General features: G+C 37.8%; 1 protein-coding gene across 2 annotated transcripts in view; it reads right to left on the minus strand.

The window, feature by feature from the left end:
• Positions 1-23,390, minus strand: part of csmd1a (CUB and Sushi multiple domains 1a) — a 363,484-nt gene that overhangs the window by 35,444 nt on the left and 304,650 nt on the right. For both annotated transcript variants that reach the window (XM_068586302.1, XM_068586216.1), the window contains exons 44-57: positions 22,318-22,506; positions 21,460-21,637; positions 16,708-16,853; positions 15,861-15,941; positions 13,819-13,932; positions 11,966-12,082; positions 11,630-11,701; positions 10,388-10,534; positions 6,403-6,591; positions 6,117-6,302; positions 5,450-5,647; positions 3,306-3,479; positions 1,623-1,796; positions 1,147-1,320 (exon numbers count right to left, since the gene is read on the minus strand). In XM_068586302.1, the coding sequence (XP_068442403.1) occupies positions 1,147-1,320; positions 1,623-1,796; positions 3,306-3,479; positions 5,450-5,647; positions 6,117-6,302; positions 6,403-6,591; positions 10,388-10,534; positions 11,630-11,701; positions 11,966-12,082; positions 13,819-13,932; positions 15,861-15,941; positions 16,708-16,853; positions 21,460-21,637; positions 22,318-22,506 (2,139 nt within the window). The remainder of the gene's footprint in view (positions 1-1,146; positions 1,321-1,622; positions 1,797-3,305; positions 3,480-5,449; positions 5,648-6,116; positions 6,303-6,402; positions 6,592-10,387; positions 10,535-11,629; positions 11,702-11,965; positions 12,083-13,818; positions 13,933-15,860; positions 15,942-16,707; positions 16,854-21,459; positions 21,638-22,317; positions 22,507-23,390) is intronic.

A 23,390-nucleotide genomic window follows, 5' to 3' on the forward strand; every position in this document is an offset into this window, starting at 1 on the left:
CACAGTTGGGTTCTTTTAGTCAACTAAATCTTGGATCACTGTGTTACAAATTCATATTTTTGTTGCTCTGCTCTAGTCATCTCTTTTGTCATACCCTGCTCTGTTTTCTGGAGTTCTTTGTTCTCTTCTCTCTCCTCTGGTCCCTTTTACTCTGCTCTGCTCTCTGGGTGGATGCCAGTCCAATAAAAGTGGAGTTTTATTTTCCACATGTCACAGGGGAGACTGACATTCACTCAAATTCAAGTCCATGGGGGACATGTACTGTGTGTGTGAGTGTGTGGGTGTGTGTGCGTCTGGCACCCTATGGGAACAAAGAAAGTTTCAGTTTCATAATTGACCGCTGCTGCTGGGAGAGTGGGAAAGAGGGATAAAATAGAAAAAGAGATGGAGATGGAGAAAGCAAGAAAGCAAGGATGAATCCCCTCAATGGAAAAGCCATGTGAGCAACTAAATTGAATTGATCTGCTCTCAAGGCGGTAAACAATGCCTGTGTCTGCGTGTCTTAGTATATTCTAACTGTTACACGACCAGAGATCTGGAGAGGTTTGTAGTGGAATGACCATGCATGGTTAGCAGAGTAGAAGAACGTGTGTCTGGACATGTCCCCAGCTGTGTGTGGGCACTTATGAATTTGTTAGTCTATTTAGAGAGACCACACTGATTGTGACTGAACACAGCTCAATGTTAAGAGTGTGATTACGCTACAATTACTCAGCTCTCAATTTTACAGTCTGCTGGCAGCAGATATGGCCAAAATGTTCCAGTTGACATCTTGTATAGCTAGAAGCAAATCGTGCCAACAAATACTGAATACATGCTGACCATCTAAAATGCATGGCCTTATGCTGACTTTTTACTTGTTGCCTGAATGAGTTGGCAACGTGAGTAAAACAATGTTATCTCAATCAAATCCTTTGAGATTGAGAACAAAAGGAAAGGCAACGGAAACGTTCACTACATTCATCAACCACAATGACAAAGCATGTGTGCACAACTAATATTTTTTGTTTTTAGCATTTGCCAGGAGAAAAACAGAAGAAGAATCAACTGCCTTGTATGTACGAACTAAATCTGAAGATCTGATTTAACTAAAGCATTTACAGGGATGTGCATGGATCAATCTGTGACCATATACGTGTTTGTCACCTTTGCAGACAGGTAGGGAGCTGCTCCACTGTCCGTTGAGTCGGCACTGACCACGAGCATTCCCACTGAGGATGTAACCTTTGTTACAGGTGAAGTTGACAACATCATTGAGGTTGAACTCGCTGCCATTAGTCCGTCCGTTGCCTGGATTGCCGGGGTGACCACAAGTAATAGCTGAGGGAGTAGAGAGAAGTATGATGAGAAATTTGAGGAGTGGAAGAAGTAATATGTGCAGCATTGTTTTATTTTTCGACTTGATATTTTGTGTTATTCTTTGGAACATATGCTGCAGAGATGAACTGAGAGAACAATTTCAACCCCAAAAGGATTCTGAACATTGATTTTCAGACATTTGTGTGTAATTGATTTACTTCGGATAGAAAAATGACTTTAGCTCGTCACATTAACTGAAAGAGCAATGAATCCTCATACAATAAAGATAAGCTACAATGGTTTTGGTCTCATAAAGCACTTACGGACGCAAACGGGTGTTGTTCCAGACCACCGATGGTCTTGCTGACAAATCCTGACCGATGTGCCGATGAGACGATATCCTAACATGCACTGGTACACCACTGTGTCACGGTAACTAGAGCCATCTCCACTGATGTGCCCATTGACTATGGGATCTGGAGAGTCACAGTGACCAGCTGTGGAGAAAAAAATGATAGAGAAGGATGCAGTACAATGAAAAACAACTTTGACTTTCACTATCTTTGGCTTCAGAGTCATCAGCGCTGGTCACATGTTCCCACACTGGTCATTGTCTCAACAGTGAGACTACTAAACAAAGTAAGACAGCTGTCTCAAAGTGCAATGTTCAAACGTTACTGCACTAAAGGTCTGTTGAAATGGCCTTGGAGTTATGATTAATGCTGTGAAAACATATCCAGAACATTGATATTGTTTTTCCAAAACTCATTGGAGAGCGAGGGAGCTGTTGATGTAATGCAGATGCTTTAATCACTTTTCTAAACAACAATTACTCAAAATCCTTATCTCAGATTTTATAAAACTGCTAAGATATAAAAGTGGTCTCATCTTGAATACGAAAACTGTTTAAAAAAACCTGTCTTTGACGGTTCTTCTGAAGCAAATTGTGATTATGTCATCAATATTTGCACCTTCTGAATACACAAAGGAATGGGTTATAGCCTTTCCAAATTGTATGCAACAGATATTTGACTTACTTTTAAGACAATTCAATGAATTCATTAAAAACTGAATTCCAAATAAGGTTTGAAAAAAACTCATAACCGACCATATGATCTATTCATTACAAAACATTAGTAATTTTCTATGTCAGCATGAGACTAATAGGACTAATAGGTGATTTAGTCTAATTTAAACACCACTTTCAATAACTTTTAGGTACGTTTTGCCACATCTTGTTGGCATGATAATATACCATTAATAAGGTGATAGTAAACTTGATTAATAAATGCATCACATAAAAAGTGCATCTTATTCAGGCATGTAACTTCAAGGCTGAATCATTGGAGTGTGCACAGTATGCAAAACCTGAATTATTCATCTCTGGTCAGTGCTTACTGAAGGGCTAAATTAAGTCCTTAATGTATTCAGAAATAAGGTATCTCAGTAGTAGATCATTTGAGTTACTGAGGCATGTGCATAGTTTATCTTACTTTTTGCTGGTCTAATTCCCAAAGACCTTACACAGATACCTGTAGCAAGCCTATGTCTTATTAAGGCTCGGGTGTCAAATTTAAATGTTCAAACATTTTCATTAGAAATTAAGTCTTTACAAGGAGTCCTTGACACAAGTCCTACAGACAGCTTAGCCCTCCTACCAAAGTTGTGCATAAGATATAGTGAGACCACTACTTACAGCATATATTTCATTATATGCATTTAGTATTTTGTAAATATTGGCCTCTACACTTTCTTTGTCTTGAATGCTATATTGCGTATGATTAAAAATAGAGCCTGTATATCTTACAGTATGTAAAATAAAAAAGAAATTGTACAGAAAACAACAGAAGAGATAATTATTGATTTTATTCTATGACAACTTGCTACATTTCATTCCCAAAAATGGGCCCTCTTGTCTGTTGTTGATGATGATTTACACCATTTATCCTGTTGAATTAATTTTTAGGCCAAAGTGGCATTGGACGCTCACATTTAAATAACCTTACCTAGACACCTGGTCTCTGCACCACTCCACAGCCCGTTAGCGCCGCACTCTCTGACATGTGACCCGACCAGAGTGTAACCATGGTTGCACATAAAGATTGCGGTTGCTCCAAACGTGGTCAATGTGCCCAGTTTGGTCCCAAAGGGTGGAGAAGGAAGCTCACCACAGGAGATGACTAAATATAAAAACAAATATGATGAGATCATGTTGTGACAGAAGAACAGTTGGAATTTTACATAACATTGTGAGGGTTACTGGTATTGTTACATTTTCTGTGTTTTCAAAAATCTAAATATGAAAGTGGTCAATTTTGCCAAATCTGTACAGTGTTACGGTTGGTAAGATAACATTATAAGTCATCCTGAATTTAAACACTGTAAATGTAGTTGTCCAATGCAATACCTGGATGAATAGATTTAGGTCACAGGATTTAAGATCGCATTTTCCCCTAATATCCTCAAAGACATGTTTTCAAACCAGTGGCCAACTAAAGAATAGTCACATCTGTTGCATTGCCAAATCCCCCTGAGCTGCTGCCATGTTAGGTAGGTCAACTCAAATACCGGATAAAGAAAGAAAAGAAGAATCCATTGAAATTGTAGCAAAATAAAGTTTGAAAACCACTGGTCTGATGCAAGATGTATTTAATTGTAATATTTATTTATTTTACTCATTTTAACATAGCTAAGGCAACGTTTTAAATGCAAAAACGTCCCTTTATAAAAGGAACAGCAAAGACACATTGCATTGCAACACTCTTTTTGAAAAAAAAAATCCCATTATTGCTCAAATATACCAAGAAGCAAAGGCAGCATTTTGTTTAAAATAGCTATCATAGTCCCAATGTGCAGTGGCACAGATACCCCTGGTAACTGATTAAAAAAAGAAGTAGTGGTGGAAAAACACACAGAGAGAAAGTAACTCCCTCGCAAGCTGTCCTTTAAGTAGGTTTGCAAATGGATCTCAAGCAAATGTCCCTATATATATTTTGGAAGGACAGAAAAGTCCCTTGTAATATTTGAGCAAATTCTTGTATTATACTTGGAGTGAACTGATAAACAGCAAAAGATAGAGAAAAGCACCTCTGGTGTGAGGTGCATGGCCGTGGCCAGGTATGAGGTCACTGTGGTCTGAACTGCGTTGACTATTTCCTAAAAAGCCGACTGTATCTCTGCCTCTAAATGACATGAAGTTGCTTGAAACCGACAGCTATCAATAAGAGCGAATGAGAGGGCCCTCTGTTGTTTTCCCTGCAGCAATTTTACATACAGAAACTACTACTAATATATTATTGAAATATATTGATGCTCTGCTATGCCATTCTTGAATGCTATTTTATGTTTTATCTTGGATTTCAACAGGCAATCATTATCATTTTTAACAGCTGTGGTGAGCTACACTGCTGACCTTCTGTAGAAGCAACATTTGCAACGGAGTTGGACTCAGTAAGTTACTACCGTTTTTTAGATGACTTTGTATGCAGTATTTTTCCACTTGTCTTGTTTTGCAGATGATTGTGTAAAGAGCCTGTTTTGGGAAAGGGAACTGTTGTGGCTAGTGAGTCTGATAAGCCTCTAACTTCATGAGACTTGCCCACCCACTCCCTTCCCACACTAACAGTCTAAAACTTCTTTATACTGCAGGGTCGCTCTGCTTCGACAGATGATTTCCACCACATCCTCGTCACCAAGTTTGAGTTGAAGATTGTCTGTAGAAGTTCAGAAACAAAACTTGCTGTGTGACTTTTCTTGTTTTTATCCCTGGGTTTATATGGTTTATGTGCTGTGTTTTACCCGTCACTAATCATGTGTTTATTTCATGAACTAACTTCTCATCAGACGTTAAAATGATCTGTGCAGTGTAGATTACAAAGGACTGTTTCTATTGACTATTTAATATGCATGTATGCATTATGTGAGAATTTGTATACCAAGTATAAAAGGAATCTCTTGTAATAAAGTTGTAGGCTTTGAGTTAGCGTCGACTCATAAATAGCTATGTCCTTTAGAGTGCCGGGGGAGATTAACAAGCGCACAGAGCACAACATCATAGTGGAGTTTTATTATCTTGTTTAGAGGGCTAGAGGTCAGATTACAGACAGTAGTTGAAATATATTTTGCATAACAGTATATGTATTATACTCACTCTTGCATGTAGCAAGGTCATCTGACCCTTCCCAGCTCCCATTGGCAAGGCAGCGAAGAGTTCGATGCCCCACGCCCAAATAGTAACCTGTTGAGCATTCCAGCATCACCATAGAACCAAACTCTCCCAAATTACCGGAGAGCAGGCGGGAGGCCATGTGATCTGACAAGATGCTTTCTGTGCTGGAGCAGTGGACCGCTGGAAGACAAAATATAATCAAATTGCGATTAAATAAAACATTTAATTAAGGTTTTCAAGCTTTATTTGTGTCATTAATCATAATACAATTGCTACCATATGGTCTATTTACATGGCAACACTAAATAACACGTGACCCTGTATAATCTATCATTTATATATAATAAATCACAAAAATACATCATTATATCACCAGAATGGATTTGGCCATATACCTATGTAAATAATTTCTGCCACAAGGTTGATTGCTTGTGCAGGAACGAGTTCTGCGCATAGGCCAGTGTTTTGAACTCTCCGTTCCCTGTAGAGGCATGTATGTGTGCACACGTTTTCATCAATAAGGGAACACACCATGAGAAATTGATTTACAAACGATAATATTATAATATGATGGTATTATTATAATTATAAGGGTGAAGCATTCCATTCAGATGTTTTTTCTTTTTGTCAACTGTTTTCATAAACTTACGTAGGCATCTGGGTGCTACGGCAGCATTGCTCCAGCTGCCTTCCTCCAGACACACTGCCGTCATTTGAACATCAGGGTTAAGGTGGAAACCATGGTTACAATGATAGGTGATTTGGCTACCCACGGTGTACTGATTAGCATGGAAGCTGCCGTTGCCCGGCGACTGAGGGATTCCACATGAGACAGCTGCCGCATCACAAACAGAAAAGTTCAAGGGGAATCCTTCTCACACATAAAAGGATGTCATACTTGTCAACTCTTTTGAAGAATGCATTTCATATTTTACCTTGACAAAAATGTGGTGGTACATCCCACTGGAAAAGCCCGTTGGGGTGGAGCCTGCAGGTGGCATTGCTTGGGCCTATCATACGGTAGCCACGGTTACAATAGAACTGAAGTTTGCTACCTGGCCGGAGTTTGGTTCGGTTGACCACGCCCCCGTTCACAGGAGGATCATTGATGCTACAGTAGGCAGCTGGAGAGACAGAGAAAGAACAACTCAATACGCAGTATTTCTCTGTGTCCTCTCTTCGCTAGAAACTCTACCATTTTTTTTTTCTAAGCAAAAAATAATTAGCACGAGAGACTAAGTTTTTAGGTTTTTTTGTGTGAAAAAAGGCCTGGAAACAATATTGTACTAATGCTCCCATTACCAGACCAAATATTATCTATGTTCCTCCGGGCATTACAGCTAGCAACATCACAGTGAGTTAATCAACATAAACTGATTTGAAGCCTTGAAACAAGCAACTAATACAAACAGATTACTAAATACAAATAAAGTACTTGCAATGAATTGCAATATTTTTGCCTTCCTGAAACAGAGTATAAAAGCATAACTGCTTGAGCGAGAAGAAAACGCCACAATGGGCTCCCTTCTCTGTCCGATTTGGTCATTATTCCACCTGGCTTTGGCTTTTCTCCCTTTTGGCGTCACACTGGTAGATTTACTGTCCCATCTAGTCCGAACAACAACGTAGTCACTGAAATTGTACTTTTAATCTAAAAATTGTTTTATTTTATAATAAAACAACTTGAGAAGTATCTTAGTTCTTATTCTCAATAACTCATATGTCCTTTCTTTTGCTCACTCTATCTACACTAAAATCAATCTGTTTTATTTGCACCGCTAATTTGATATATTATCACTCCACTTCTGAATGATTGTCTGCCCTGTGTGTGCATTTGTTAAGGTAAATGCTGGTTGTGATGCTGTTTTTTTACATCTGAAGTCGTATTTAATCATATCCAAGCCACACTGGTATTGTTGCTCTCCCCTCGCCTAGGGGCACAGCTGTGCCGGTGAGGTCTTGTGTATGTGCAGTGTTTCAGTGCCATGGTTTTGTTGGATTGTTTTGTTATAACTAAATGTAACTGGTTGTTGATTTGGACTTAATGACGCAGCAACGACAAGGTTGAAGGCTTGCTCCACGGAGTGTCCCCCACCACCTCATTATTTGACCAAAAAAATGTGTGGATTACACGGCACTGAAGGCTTAGGTCAAAATGGAAAATGAAAAGAGAGAGTTAGACCAGTCCTTGTCAATCAGCTGCAGGAAAATGGCCAATCCAGAAGCAAAGAATGACAAAGAATGACATGCACATAGTTTTCTTATTCCTTGGTCACATACTAAATAAATCAAGAAATTAGTATGTAGTGTTGGTTTTGTTGACCCGCTCGTTAAAACATAGCACAAAGCACCAGTACTGTTGCTATGGTTAGGCAGCTTCATCTGCAGACCGTGGTCCGGCTGAATTGTCCAATCAACATCCCTGTATCTCTAGTATCTCCGTCTCTAGTTCTATTCATCTTATAAATAACCATAGTCTTGATATAATTTACTTCATGCATACGAGATTGTGTCAACACAATTTATATCTTTATAATTCTACTAAATGCTTTCAGTGATATTGTTCCCATGAGATACTGACCTGTTTGTTTATTTGGGCTTTAGTTCCATCTGAAGTAGCCTTAGCTGACTTATGCAAAACCTCTAAATATTTATGTGAGAACAATGATCGCTTTTCTCTCAAATAGTAAAGTGTGTTGAGATACAAGTACTACAGATAACTACTTAAAAATGTAATAACTCCTACAATAGTTTACAGCCTGATCCAGGTCAGACGCTACAGACCCATTGAAGCAGCAAAAAAAAAGGGAGCAAAAATAAACACAGTAGAAAGACTGAGATAGAAAGAGAGTGGATTCTCAAAGTGAATCACCATGAAGCATGTGCAATGAGGCTATTGCTGCTTTTAGAAAGGTCAGTGGATACCAGTGGCAGGCTATGGGTTATGTCACTACGCCTCCTGTGCTCTTTAATAGCTGATCGCGGGGCTAACATCAAGTTAGCAGCAGCAGTTTCAATTGCGCATGTCTCACAAAGCAGGCTGAGATGCACCACCAGAGTCCACAGGGAATAGTATCCAGCTGCAGATTCTTCTTCTTCTCTACAAGTTAAAGCAGCGCAACAAACTTGACGAGATGCATACAGCGCCACCTAAAGTACCGGAGTGTGTGTGCACTGTGCAAAGTGTACGAGGGATCACACAGCGACAGGCCGCAGGCCATCACTGTTTAACCGGCGAAGAGAGTGAGAAGAGAGAAAGAAGAGAGAGAGACAGAGGTGGGATCTGATTGGATAAAGAGCGTTAAAGCAGCGAGCAGCTCACTGGAAAAGGGAAAAATAGTATTTATATTTATATATATATATAATACATGCAGTGTACTTGTGAAAAACAATTACATTATAAAATAGATATACCTTTTATATACTATTTAAACTTTTTTATTTTTTTTTATTAGAAAATAGCTATAACTTTGTGATTCTGTTTAGGCTGGCAGAGAAGGCCTAGCGGGCCCTGACAGCCTGCCACTGGTGGATATATAAACATGATACCATGAACAACAATGCCTCCAAGGTCATTTCACAGCTCAACAATTAAAAGAATGAAAAGAATAAAGAAAATATCAGCAGTGGTTGTTACATATTTTTCAGAGAGCCAGGAGACGGACCGTGATACACTCCTCTCAAGTCCAAACAGGATCAGTCTCTCTATAAATTATATTTTATATGACTGAAACAAACTTCACAAATTCTTCAAAAGTGAAAAACCCGGATTGCGAAGCAGCCGAAAAACCTCACAAACCCAATCAAACAAAGCTAATGATCAGAGCACAACAGTGTTGACAAGAACTTTCAGATAAAAATACAGATAATAGACTCTGAAACACAGTGATTCAAATAAACAAAGTGGATTTTCAAATTCTTAATTATTAGCCTGATGCAACACAAAAAACGTTTTCCATTAGGAGTGTATTCTAAATGATCACAACTCAGGTACCAGCATCCTTGATGCATCAATTCATTTTCATGAGGAGAAAGGTGTTGGGGTTGATTATTCATGTTAATCACAAAGACAAATCACTTCAGCTTACAGCTTTAGTGTGAAAGCAGAGATAAAGTAGAGGAGACAGCTGACAGTTGTCTTGACATGGTAGAAGACTCATCTTCTAGTTTGTGTGAATCATGACATGCAAGTACATTTACATTTAATTTAATAATTGATCATTGTGCTTTTAAAGTTATAATAAGCAACAATTTTCTTAAAAAAACAACAAAGTATAGACAAATACAGAATAATCCCTTCAATCATTCCTTATGACCCACTTGTGTGCCAGAGTATCTGCAGACACCCTGCCTTCTGTCTTTTTCTCTTTTGCTATTAATTTGCTGTGTTCGGGACTGTCATGGGAGTCATACGAGCATTTGAACCCCACATGGGGGTGTAACCCTAAGCAAACAAGCTGGGTATGCAGCCTGTTCTCATTTCCTCGTCCAACACCTCTGCTTTGATTTGCCCCTTGGTGTACCAACACTCACAGACCTCACAGGCCTGGCACAGGCAGGCAGAGATGAAGCATGCCTTGGACTGCATTCATAACAAATGTGGCTCTCCTCACGTTTGCAAGGAAGTATGGATGTGTTTATTTGTGCTTTAGAATGTTACTGCAGTGAATAAAGTTCCACTAATGCTGGTCCTCTCTTCAGTGCCTCTCGCTCGACCACCACTGATTGACCACTCTCTGTTTCTCTCTCCCGCTCCCTCGTCGAGCCAAAGAGAAGGGGTGAGTATAAATTATACCGTTAATAGATAAGAAGATAACTGATGTTTGACTTTGCATATATTATTCTAACAATAAAATAACCAGCTGATAAACAGAGCAATGAAGAAAAAGGATGATAGAAAATGAAAGATATTGTATATACCCGAGTATCGTATCTTGAAGCCTCTCTTGTTCGTTGCATGGTCGGTGGACCATCGTAGGTAGAGCTGGTTTGTTTTGGATGTAAAGTTTAGCTGAGATGAGTGATTACCACTTAGAGCGACAAGCAAAGGGCTCTGCCCTGAGGATCCTAGAGAAAAAAAAGTATGAATGACACTTCAGATGTGGGTATAGCACACCGGATATTTGCTTGTTTTTGTGTATAAGCATGCATGTACAATATTATGTTTAGTGGATGGTATGTGTTGGGCAAAATTTCTTCTTTCATAAGTGTGTATCAGGAAATTAACGAATTTCAATAATGCAGAGAGAGATGAACAATATGCTGCAGAAGGTGTTTTATTGTTTCTGTGACATGCAGTGCATAAAGGTGACAGCATCATTAAGTTGCCAAGTACCTCCAAATGACATGTTGTACATGATTCTGATTGAAGCTTTAGCTTCATCTCAGGGTTATTGAGCACAACCGACCACCTGTGCTAATGGCTGTTGTGTGAACCAAGCAGAGAATGAAGCCTGAAGTAAGTTCAGAAATAACTCCAGTCACAGACATCTACTCCACAATGATGCCATTACAACATCGAAGACAGCTGTTTAGGACCAGGCATGATAGACACAAAGAGACACAACTGAGCGGGATACATAAAGGGTATTAGTACTATGTGTGCTCATCCCTGTTTTAGAAGTTCAATACAAATCACATCTTTCAAAAGCAGGTAAAATATTGTTGTGTTTTAAAGGGTTGTTATAATGTTTGCTGTGTTACAAACTAAGCTGTGGGCAGTGTCAGTAAGTATTGTGATTTGAAGAACTGATATTCTGATCCTGTTGAAAATCCTGCCAAACAATGTTAGTTGTCACTAGTTTTATATATATATACTATGGAAATACAAATGAATACAAAAAGTAGACAAAAGTTAAACAACACACATACACTTACACACACTCAATCTCATCTGCACACTTTTAAATGTACTGTTACACAAGCTAGTTGGAACTCCTGCGGGGAAAATTCCCAACACCGCAAATGAGAATTAAGTGTTGTGCATCTTATTAACTGTTGTGCTACTTTTCATAAACAAACATGAATTAAAGCTGTATGTGAGGATTTGTGTGTGTGTGTGTGTGTGTGTGTGTGTGTGTGTGTGTGTGTGTGTGTGTGTGAGAGAGACGATTTGGGTGAAGTGTAGGAGGAGGAAAAAAAGAAAGGTAAAGCTTTGTATACCGTCAAAAATCTCCAGTTCATCAAACTGCTTCTCGCTGTGGAACATCTCTACATAAATATTGATGGTGTAACCTGGAAAACAACACAAAATATTGACAAACACGTCCAGAAACCTGCAGAATGCTATATAAAATATACCTCACAATGAAATGAAGGGTGGCATGCACAAACCTTTTACATATTACACAGCCTTACAAACATCACTTGACACATTCTGTTTTTTACAGTACTAGCACTTCAATACATTAAAACACAGCCTACTGTACAACACACTCCTACACATACAAACAGCAGTCTAAACACAAACTGGTTGCAACCCATCATCACACACTGTACCTGGAACCATATGTAGAAGCCACGAGCATGTCTGGCTGTTGGGATAGTTACTAGGGAACCCAGGGCTCAGTATAACTCCTGATGACAAAGACCGCTCCTCATTGGCTGGGCACTGGGCTGCAAGGGTCAAAGACAACAGCACGTCTGATCAAAACATTGAACATTTCTCAGAATTTTGGCTGAACATTTCTAGCTTCCAGCAATTATTTCCCAATTTGCATCTTTTCCATCCCTCTCTACTTTCTTATTTAATCTGCGCATTTATTTTATCTGTGTCCTTTCTCCAACACACATGCAAAAAGAACACACCTTTGGAAAAGTATTTGTCATGCAACTTGCTTGCATGCCTTAAGGGTCATGTTGGGGCGAAGACAGAATGTGTAGAATCTCCATGTCACATGCCCATTTTCTCTGCCCATTTAGCCGGCCCGAGCACAAGCACACTGGAAGCCTCTCCCAATCTTTTTCTGCTTTTGTGTAAGGAAGCACTTTGGTTGCATGTTCTCTTATAAGAGGGCTGGCTTTCTTTGCTTTTGCTTTATAATGGAAAGGACACTCTGTCCATTGCATATGGCAGTGAGGCTTGTGAATCTCTTTGACACAAAAAAAATATTTTCTCAAAAGAGAAATTCAAATTAATATTCAGTTGTCTCATAGAAATGCCAGGAGCTGCAACCCTCCACTTCCAAGTGTGGATGTACTAATGCTGCAAACTGAGAATATAAGAAGCTTCTTTTCTGAGGACTCTATCTTCCGTCTTAAAATAAATACTCAAATTCATACCACATGATTAACTGCTGTACTACTAAAGAGACATGTTCAATACCTTTTGAATTATAGGGTAATGAAGAGTGGACTTAGTTTTTAGTTTCCCTTCAACAATTTCAACACACAGCTCTCGAGCTGTTGGTGCTAATGGGATTGAATTTCTGCTGAAACCTTGATTCACATTGGCCCAACTATTTCATATTTTCACAGTATTTTGATGAATTGACTCTTCCTTTCCAGCAGCAGACATTTTGGCAAGTCATAGACACAAAAGCAAGTCATGTGACAACATTAAAAACTACTGCTGTCCTATTAGGCGACCTAGTTCTAGGGTGTGTATGCTGGCTAACCGGAGTGGTTTGTTTCACTTGTGCTTGTCCCTCTCTGACATGTCTAAATGCATGTCTCTTCCAAAATGGATTTCATTTTGACTCTTGAAATATTCTGTTCCACTGTGGGTAGCAGCAGCAGAAGTAATAGGATTGATATTTGTATTAATATCATCATTAAACACAAGAACCTTATTGGCCAATTTATGTAAACATTAAAATTAAGGCTGTTCAAAGGTCTTCAATGTAAGTTGAGAGAACATTTGGGGAATAGCTTGGTTCAGACAATGTGGGTTTTAGGGTTATGATTTCTATAAGGAGGCCTCCTTCAAACCATTACAGTTATTTACTAGCATTTTGCATTCAAACTAAAACAATGGGTGGAGAGATCCTGTTTTTTTTTAAACTGTCAGCTATATTTCCAAGACTATGGATTAACGGGGATCTCCATCATTTTCACACTTCAATATCATCTTATTATATATATTGAGTATCTTTTAGGCTCAAATCTCAGGATATCTCACACTGTATTGATTTGTACTTTTCTTTGATTCCTCTAATTCCCTGAGCTTATCGAAGTGAACAATCTTTCTTTTATTTTAATTTTCATGAAAAGGTGTTTTGACCGTTTTTAACATGTGATCATACTATTACATTGTCAAGTTAAATTTTCTACAGTGTTGAAACATACATACACCAGATGATTTTCATATCACCATGCACACACAGTATACAGCGTATCAGGAGTTGTGTTACCTTCACATGTGGGGGGTGGGGCTTCAAAAAGCAAATGGGAATTCAGTTTACACATCAGCTCTGCCTTTCCGACCAATGTGTATCCAGGCAAACAGCGGTACTTCACGATATCACCTGACACGTGAAAAAAAAAAAAAGTCATCACAGATTGTACATGTAACACGTGTTTCTGCAGAGCAAGTCTTGATGACTGAACAAGTACAAATCTGGGGCAAATACAAATAAAAAGGTAGATTATTTTTTATGAAATGGAAAATTTGCCTATTTTCAACCATATCTCTATCTCACTGTAAATAGTGTTCAAAACACTGCTGATATTAATTATGTTCTGTTACGTAAGAACAAATCTGTTGTTCTTACGTGTACCAGTGACGTGACAGTAACATACTTGGTATAAAGATTGGCCGAGTGCTCTTTCAGCTTTGGTAGCAGTGGGGCGCAATGCCACTCAAAAGCTTCGTAGTTCTCTTTGCCTGTGCTACGTTTCCAACAGCAAATATGTTAACAAGTTGTTGCTCTATTTTAAGAATCAAATTTTGACAGGCTTAACATATTAGATCCACCGCCTTTGCTTCGGTCCAGACCTTTGAATCCATCTAATTCTGTCTGATATCAGGCAACTACCACCTGTCAGGTAAGTAATGCTTGCTTCAAACCTTGTCCGGGAGGAATACAATGTTTGAGCTCACACCCATTATGGATTCTGAAATTGTTGAACAGAACAAACAAGAACATTTAGCCTTTTCTTGAACTTGTTCACAGATTGTTTAATAGTCAATTTAAATGACCGACAACAAAGCCGTCCCTGAGGTACTCCATTCTGCCAGGATTTGTGGACGTACAAGTTACAGTCCATTCACGCCAATGTTCTGGGGGCCTGAGACATTTCTTTCTATGATTATCTTGAACCTACTCCCTTTGGTCTTCACTCTGTCACAGAGAATAGCTTCACTCTCGCTGTGAACAGGTGCACGATGCCACTGCGGTGTGATGCCCGTGGCATTTATTTGACGTCATCTTTTAAAATTACCACTCTGGTATAGTACTACCACTCGTTGGTTCACTGTCGCATATGTCTTTCTCCTATTCGGAACATTATATCAAACTATCTTGGGATTTTAACAATACATTTTATATCAACAAATAATAAAAAAAAATAATAAAAAAAACTTTGTTTAATCTATAAAAAGTTAACATTTCAAAATGTGAGTTTTCTGCAGAGAAATGGTTGTATAGTTTGCCTGCAGCGACAAGGCTCTGCAAACCATTAGCAGGGTGAATTGATCTTGCTGAGGTTTTATTAAATGCCGTTTTTTATTACTGTACAGCTCCTGTAAGGCTCAAAAATGTCACAAAATTTTAGAATAAGATGTGTTTCGCAAATCACATTATATAGAGCTGAAGGAAAATGGAGGACTTGACAAGCGATTATTTCTCAAGGCCAAGCTTAACACAATGAATATACGTAAAACACAATGTATACATACATAAACACATAAATACATGGAGGACAACATGTCTGTGTGACACATACACATGCAAACACAAAGGTAGCCTCAATTAATTTTACTTGGAGCAAGTGGCTTAGCTTCACTAATAATGCAAAATATAATTAACAGTGACAGACTAACGTTAGCGTGCTACAGTTTGATTATGCATGTCCTGTAAACAGTAATGTTGCCATTAGTCGGGTAATTTAGAGGAATTTACACTCGGCAGAATAATGACCTCCCAAAATCCTGATAATGAGATTGTTAGTCCTGTCAAGTAAGAGTCATTTTAATCTTAAAGATGTGCCAAACGTGACAAGGTTGATAATACGGTGTCATTTTTAGGAATGTACAGAACAACTTGTTTGAAAAACTAACACACACGCAGTACAGTGAAAGGGTATTATATTATATTCTGGTTATTTGTTTTTTTATAAAGTTTCTGTAGTAAATCCATGCAACAGCAGCACTTTTATTTACCTATAGTCAGATCTTGTCAACCAATGATTTACTGTATCAAAGGGTCATAACATTAGAAATCAGGATAGTTACCTATCTGGAAGTCTTCATCTTCATAGATCACCTCTGCATTCTCCACAATAGGGGGCGCAGGGCATTTCTTCAGACGGTAGGCTGTCGAGAAGTGAAAAACATCAAATATCAATTGAAAAAAAATGTACCTTGGTTGATACAATTAAGTCTAAATTATTGGGGATAAATATCTGCTCGCGCGTCATGCGTGTTTGTGTGCAAATGCGTGCTGCAGCAGGATAATAAATTATACATTAAAAAATACTAATAAAAAACACCAGTAACATCACAGCTTATCAATACAACAATCTTGAATAATTTAGCACCAGGGCACATTTATTCAAGGTTTCAGAACACATTCTTACTTTCAGGTATCATACATTGCAAAAGGCTCTAGAGCCAGTGTCCTTGCTGGGCTGCTGTAAAACATAGCGGACTCCGTTGCTTCCTACGTAGATATAAATGGCTTTTTCTAAACTAACAAAAACACTACGATTCTTAGTTCCAGGTGATTATACACTGATTAAAACATAGTCAGGAATGTTGTATTCCATTTCATTCAGTAGCTAAATGAAACATATATATATATATATATATATACATATATACATATATATATATATATATATATATATATATATATATATATATATATATATATATATATATATATATGTTTAGAAATGTTTAAACAACTACGCATTACGTTGTAGACGACTGTGAAACAGACTTGGTTCTTGTTGTATCAGTCCCTCTACCTTAATGTTCATTTGTGTCAAACTGAATCTACTGTACTGTATCTGCTGTACACACACATATTAGAATAGTTACACGACAGTCAAAAGTGTATGTGAGTGTGTATCTGCACCATGAAAGTTGAGAATGAAGAACCCTCCAGTTGAAAAGTCAGAGTGAAAGCGGATCAGGACCTTCGGGCTGGTACTGTAGGCCGACTCTAAAGCTGTGTTGCCACTGAAGACGCCCAGCTGAGGACTAGACGTATCTGGGCCATCCCTAAATACAAAGAGAGAACAAAGACAACTGGCAATGCTTAAACTGGAAGGATACGTTTGAACAACTGAAGAAGAAGGACGGAGAGAGAGAGAGAGAAACTAAGAGTCACATAACATTTGACAAAAAGAACACTATGCATTCGATGAAGGGAGGAATTTACTTTTAATCCTCAAGTTATTATTTTTTTTACATAGTAATCAAAGCCTTTACTAACAAGATGTAAGAATCCAAAAATGTATTTATCTTATACTAATTGTCAATATGCACATTGAAATTGGGATATGACATATTGTGGAGGATGTTTAAAAATGCTCTTGTACTTTAATACTAATTTCAAAATTATAAATATACCACCCTGAATAGCCCACGAGTTCATGATTTGATCTCAGGAGCCTGATTTAACTGCCAATCTTACAGTCATACTGTTGCAGTCAGGGGGAAATGTGTCAGTCGACAAGGGGCCAGATTTGATCAGATTTGGCAAAGCAAATTCTTTGTTGGGGACACCCCTAAATATAACTATATTTAAAAAAAAAAATACTTTAAATATTATATTATATATTCTGGTCTGTCCTTTGCGGGAGAGCGCAAGTTTGTGAGTCTGTACGGGACGAGATCGCAATTGGGCCCGTGTGGCAGACAGCAATGCAAGCCACTTAACTCTTTAACTGCTGTCCATGAAAGAAAAACGCATAATAAATTAATAATACAGTATTATCATAATTAAAGATTCCCCCTATAGGCGCTTTAAACATATTTATACTGTTCACCTCAAGCTGTCTGACTCTATGGGACTTTTACTTATGTGAATATGAGGATTTTTATCATATTTACTTAGTTTCTTATCGGTAACCTGAGGGTAACTATCGAACCAACATGCACTGCTTCTGCTCAGGTTCAAGCTCCATTACTTTAGCTTTTCTATTTTCTAATCTATTATGTATTGTTGGAAATTAATAGATTGTTGTCATGGATCTATCTTAATAAACACAGCTCTACAGGCCGGTCAGGGGTTAGGATCAGCTTCTTATGAAATGTTAGTTGGGGATTTGCTCTCGATAACAAGATCTGATACAATGAAGAAGATAAAGCAGCCTTTGGTAATACAACATACATGTTATGTCCACATGCTTGCATGGGTACAGATTGTAAAGCCTTTTGATGCAAATGTGTTATTTTGGGCTATTTATTTGAATTGTTTATTAAAAGGGCAGCAAAATATTAGATTATTTCCCCCATTTCAAACAAGGTCATTAAACAAGGCCTGTGGATTAAAGTCTCTATTAAACTCATTAATTATTGAATGTTACTGAATTTTTATATTTTATAAAGTTCCTAAATGCTCGGTTTTAGGTTTTTAATGAACATGCCATTGGATTAAACAAGGGTTTTAAAAATTTAATTCATAAAGAGAGTGCCTGGGATCTCTTGGCTCCTGAATAATTCAAGGCCTACTGAAGGTGTTGGAGCTCATTTGGAGTATCAAAATGTTCTATTTGGGTCATTTAATTTGAAACTTAAAATGTTGTATCACTATCACTTAAAAATTATACAAGCCCAATGTTTGTGTGTGTATACATACATATATACATATATATATATATATATATATATATATATATATATATATATATATATATACATATATATACATATACATATATATGTATATATATGTGTATATATATATGTGTATATATATATATATATATATTTATATATATACACATACATACATACATACATACATACATATATATATATATATATATATATATATATATATATATATATATATATATATATATATACACACATACATACACACATACATACATACATACATACATACATACATACATACATACATACATACATACATACATACATACATATATATATATATATATATATATATATATATATATATATATATACACACATACATACATACATACATACATACATACATACATACATACATACATACAAACATACATACACACATATATATACACACACACACACACGTTTTCTCTACACATGAACACACATGAAGCTCTAGCGTAAGTTCAGATAGGAGATCACCGTCAGAAGAGTCATAGCACCCAGCTGTAAAACAATTGGGTGCACCACAGCACCCTGTGTAAACATCTGTGGGAAAGGGGTCATCAGTAAATCCAGTATATCCTGAGATTATTAAAAAAGCTACAACTTTCTGTTTTTGTTTAGGCCAGCAGTGAAGGCTAAAACAACGGCCTGCCACTGGATTTTAGTAAATGCACAGCATCATCAACTATCCTGTTGCTCTGGTGCAACATCTGTCACTGTTAAAAATAGTGCAGCAGACATCACTGAGATTTGAAATGTACAGGACATAGTGACGCACAAGACAAAAAACCTTTTGATTAAGATTAAGTTTCAAGTTTAAATTTTGATAATTAATGTTTAATGTTTTATATTTAATATAATTGATGGTTAATATCAGAGAAATGCGTCTTTTTTCACCTGGATTCAGAAATCCAACAGTCAAATTTCCAAATCCCGAAAAAAATCAATGGCGAAGATCATAAGCTCTTCAGAGTACAATGAGATGAAGTCTGTTATCTTGTTTTCACAGTTGCACAATATAAGGTATTACATTATTGAAAACCATTTCAGTAGGCCACAGACTATTATCTCAATAGGATTAAGAAAATTAATTCACAGTAAACCAATTGTGCCTCTCCCATTTCTTTAACTTTCCACATGAAAAGCAAATTTGTTTCTCTCTGGGAAAGTCAAAACAACTCAAAAATATTGCCTCACACCTCAAGGATTTTAAGATAGAATACAAAATCTGTTGGAGCACAGAGAATGAGTGAGTGCCTTTCTGTCAAACAGAGAAGTGGCCAGAGTCACTGATGCAACAGCCTTTGGTCTGACTGACAACAACAGGTAATGATGGATGATCCCCCTGTGCTGACAGCACCATACAGTACAGCTGCTCTAGAGTAAAACCAAAGAACTTTTTGAAAAATCGTTCAGATATTGAGGCCAGTAAATCCTATAATATCAAAATTAGTAATTCATTTTTGGCACATTTATCTAATCTAATACTTCAAATCTAAAGACTGTATCCTAACTGATTATTCAAGATCCAGTAAGCTGATCATGCAGTAGCAGTAGACCTTTGGATCACCCACTTTAAATCTGTCAAGACCCCTGGAGCATAGCACTCCTCTCTGCAGTGTTGGCCCCGAGTCACTTTAAAAAATATTTATGTGTAGAAGATGGATATAGTGAGATGGAGTGGTGCAACTCACCATCATTTAAGCAAGAATCTAACATTGCAGATGTCTTTTCCGTGCTCTACAATCTAGGAATGTGATTTTAAAATTGTGTTACCTAAAATGTGATAAAAACTCCTGAATCAGAATCAGAAGTGTGTATTGCCAGGTATATGTTGAACATATGAGGAATTTGACACGGTAAATCACCACAATCAATTTGCAACTGCAAAATAACGCCATGCCACTCGCGCCTTCACATAGCGATATCCATGGTTCGAGGTTGTTAGACTGAAAGTGAATAGTCATAGTGTGATTACATTACTTCTCACAGCCTCTATTTGAACTACTCACTTCTCATAGGTTGACTTTTGAGCGTGAAAATAAAAGACTTACTCAACCAAACACCAAATATTTATTTTCTAAACCAAATAAACACCAAAAAATGAGTGCACTAATCCCACTGTTCTATAATATTTGTATCATACCGAAACTGTTAGGTGAGAAATTTCTCTTGGATTGACCCAAACTTGTCAGATCGAGCCGAGTCCCGTTGGATTTGTGAACCCAGCTCCACCGCTCCTTTCATTACATTTCCCACTCCCCACTGAATCTCATCATTACTGCCAGAGTTCCTGAGCCCTCTTCGGGTCTGCGTATGGCCATGGTACAGAGTTAGATCGAATTGGTCAGTGGTCCCATTGTAAATGCATTACTCTCACACTCCCTATTACAATCTTACCTTCACACTGAATCCAATTATTACTGCAGGAGAGTCAGTGTATGCATAGCACAGGGTATGAGTTTATGTATTAGGAGTGTATGGAGCTGTGATCCCTGTGTATCAAACATGCCATAATATACAGATCAATATGGGTTTTTGTTTATGTCCCGTATGATAAAGTCTTAAACAACTGATACATATTGATGCATGCATTTGTATGGGCAAGACTGTTTTTAAAAAGTAAAAGATGAATAAATAAAAAAATGCAATCAATACCAGGAATAAGGTTACCTTCAATAACATATATCCCAATAAGTCAGTGTGATAGAAAGAGTGTGAGAGGGATAGAAAAAGATGAAAAAAATAGAAGTAAAAGTTGATACAACTTCTTATTAGTGTGCAGAGAGGAGACACGATATAAGTCAATTCAAGACTTACCTGTCAGTGATGCAATCAGTCCCAGGATAAAGGGCAGCATTGAAAAGAAGCTTATGCATTTGTATCCGTGTGTGTGTGTGTGTGTGTGTGTGTGTGTGTGTGTGTGTGTGTGTGTGTGTGTGTGTGTGTGTGTGTGCACGCACGTAAGTTCAAGTGTAAGAGTTCCCAGACTTACCAGACAGCGATGTAATCAGTGACAGGTTCTGTCTGCAATAAGGTAAAGTTTATATAAACTCCATGTCCGTGTGGAACGGTGATGAGCCAGCTGCAATCTTGGGAGTTGGGGTATTCATTGGGATACTGAGGTGAATAGATTGTCCCGTTTTCAGCTGTGACATTATAGCCACAAGGAGCTGTAAAAAAAAAAGTTAGGAGATTATCTATTTGCACTTTTTTTTACTTTCTTCTAAATTTACTAGACCTGTGAGGATTAGGGGAAAAGAACAATTGTTGAGCCGTCGACAGTGTGGAATATAATCATTATTATCATTTGCAGGTGTAAAAGTAGAAGCAGCAATAGTAGTTTTAGTAATAAGACCAATTATTGTGCGACTGATTAAGAGAGTAAATGATCGAAGTAACACAGGAATTTCTACTTTCTACTAACACGTCTGGCTTATGATAGCGGTAAAAAGATTAGATGAAATTCACTGAAATTCAAGTAAGATAACAACATTTTCGAGATTTTAAATTACTATTGTTACATGAGGTATGGGGAAGTTCTGGAGTAGAATAATATGATGTGTTATAAAACAACAAAAACTAGCTGCTGTGAGAAGAGTATACTTTTTCCATCCATCCATCCATTATCTTAACCGCTTATCCTCATTAGGGTCGCGGGGCGCTGGAGCCGATCCCAGCTGTCAAGGGGCGAAGGCAGGGTACACCCTGGACAGGTCGCCAGTTCATCACAGGGCAGACATATAGACAAACAACCATTCACACTCACATTCACTTTTCACATTCACATTCATACTTTTTCAACATCTTAATTCCAATCATGGTGAATAGAAACGTAATTGGCTGTTCTTACCCTCACAGCGTGGAAATGGGTGGTTCCACTTCCGGTTGGTCCCGTGCAAGCATGTTAGTACTGGGTGTCCAATCAAAACATAACCGGAGTAGCAGTGAAAGGTTACTGATTGGCCAGCACTGTAGTCACTGTTGATAATGTCACCATTAGGGAAAGGAAAGGGGTCCTGGCAGTTTTGAAGTTGATAGGCTATAAGAGAGATAAAAAAAAATTAATGCAGTTTAATTTTCAGATTTACCTCTTTTTTAAGGTTTCATGGAAATAAAACAAGCTGATCTTTGGCGAACAGGATAGGCAGTCATACAGTTATACTTAGATGAACAAATACAATAAAGTTGCATGTTTTCCTCTGCATTCTACAGTGTCGCAATACTTTGTGTCCAAGCCAGTCAACAACTAATTTAATAAGTTCAATGAGCATTAATAAAATACAGAGCGAGGCTACCAGGCTACCAAAGTTCAGCAAAGTCAATAGATCTTATCTCCTAGAGTTATCTGGCACATGTATGCAGACTGTCTGACATGCAGGATCTAAGATGGAGGAGAGGAGTGCATACAACACAATAAAGAGGCATTATGTGTACAGGACCACCTGGTTGCTGTATAAAGCATCCGAAGTCCAAATAAGAGACGCCACAAGGGATGCTCAAGAACTTAAAAAACTAAGATCCTGTGGGACTCTTAGATCAGAATCAGAAACGTGTAAACCGACGGGTAAACAAATATTGACAAAACTAACGAGACATTGTGGAAGTACAGAAGGAGCAGATAAACAAATGGTGGCAGATGTAGAGGGCCCACATGAAAGCAGCCTCAAGGGGAAGGAATGTGAGATGATATAGATGTGCCAGGAAGGAAAAAGGCTACTAGTGATACTGTGGTAAATGTAAGCCAATGGTTGTCAATGTGGTTGTGAGAGTACTTGCAGCAGTGAAACTACAACCAGGAAGAAGCAATGCCACAGTGCCATACACTAAAACTGGTATCAGGGCTCAGGTAAGATTGTATTAGTGATGTTTGGATCAAAACATCACTGTGAGGATACCTTCTATTGATTTTTTCGGGATATATTC

This window comes from Clinocottus analis, unplaced genomic scaffold, assembly GCF_023055335.1.
Source record: "Clinocottus analis isolate CAN_PGR_092001 unplaced genomic scaffold, fCliAna1.0.p SCAF_1, whole genome shotgun sequence".
Classification (NCBI taxonomy): Eukaryota; Metazoa; Chordata; class Actinopteri; order Perciformes; family Cottidae; genus Clinocottus; species Clinocottus analis.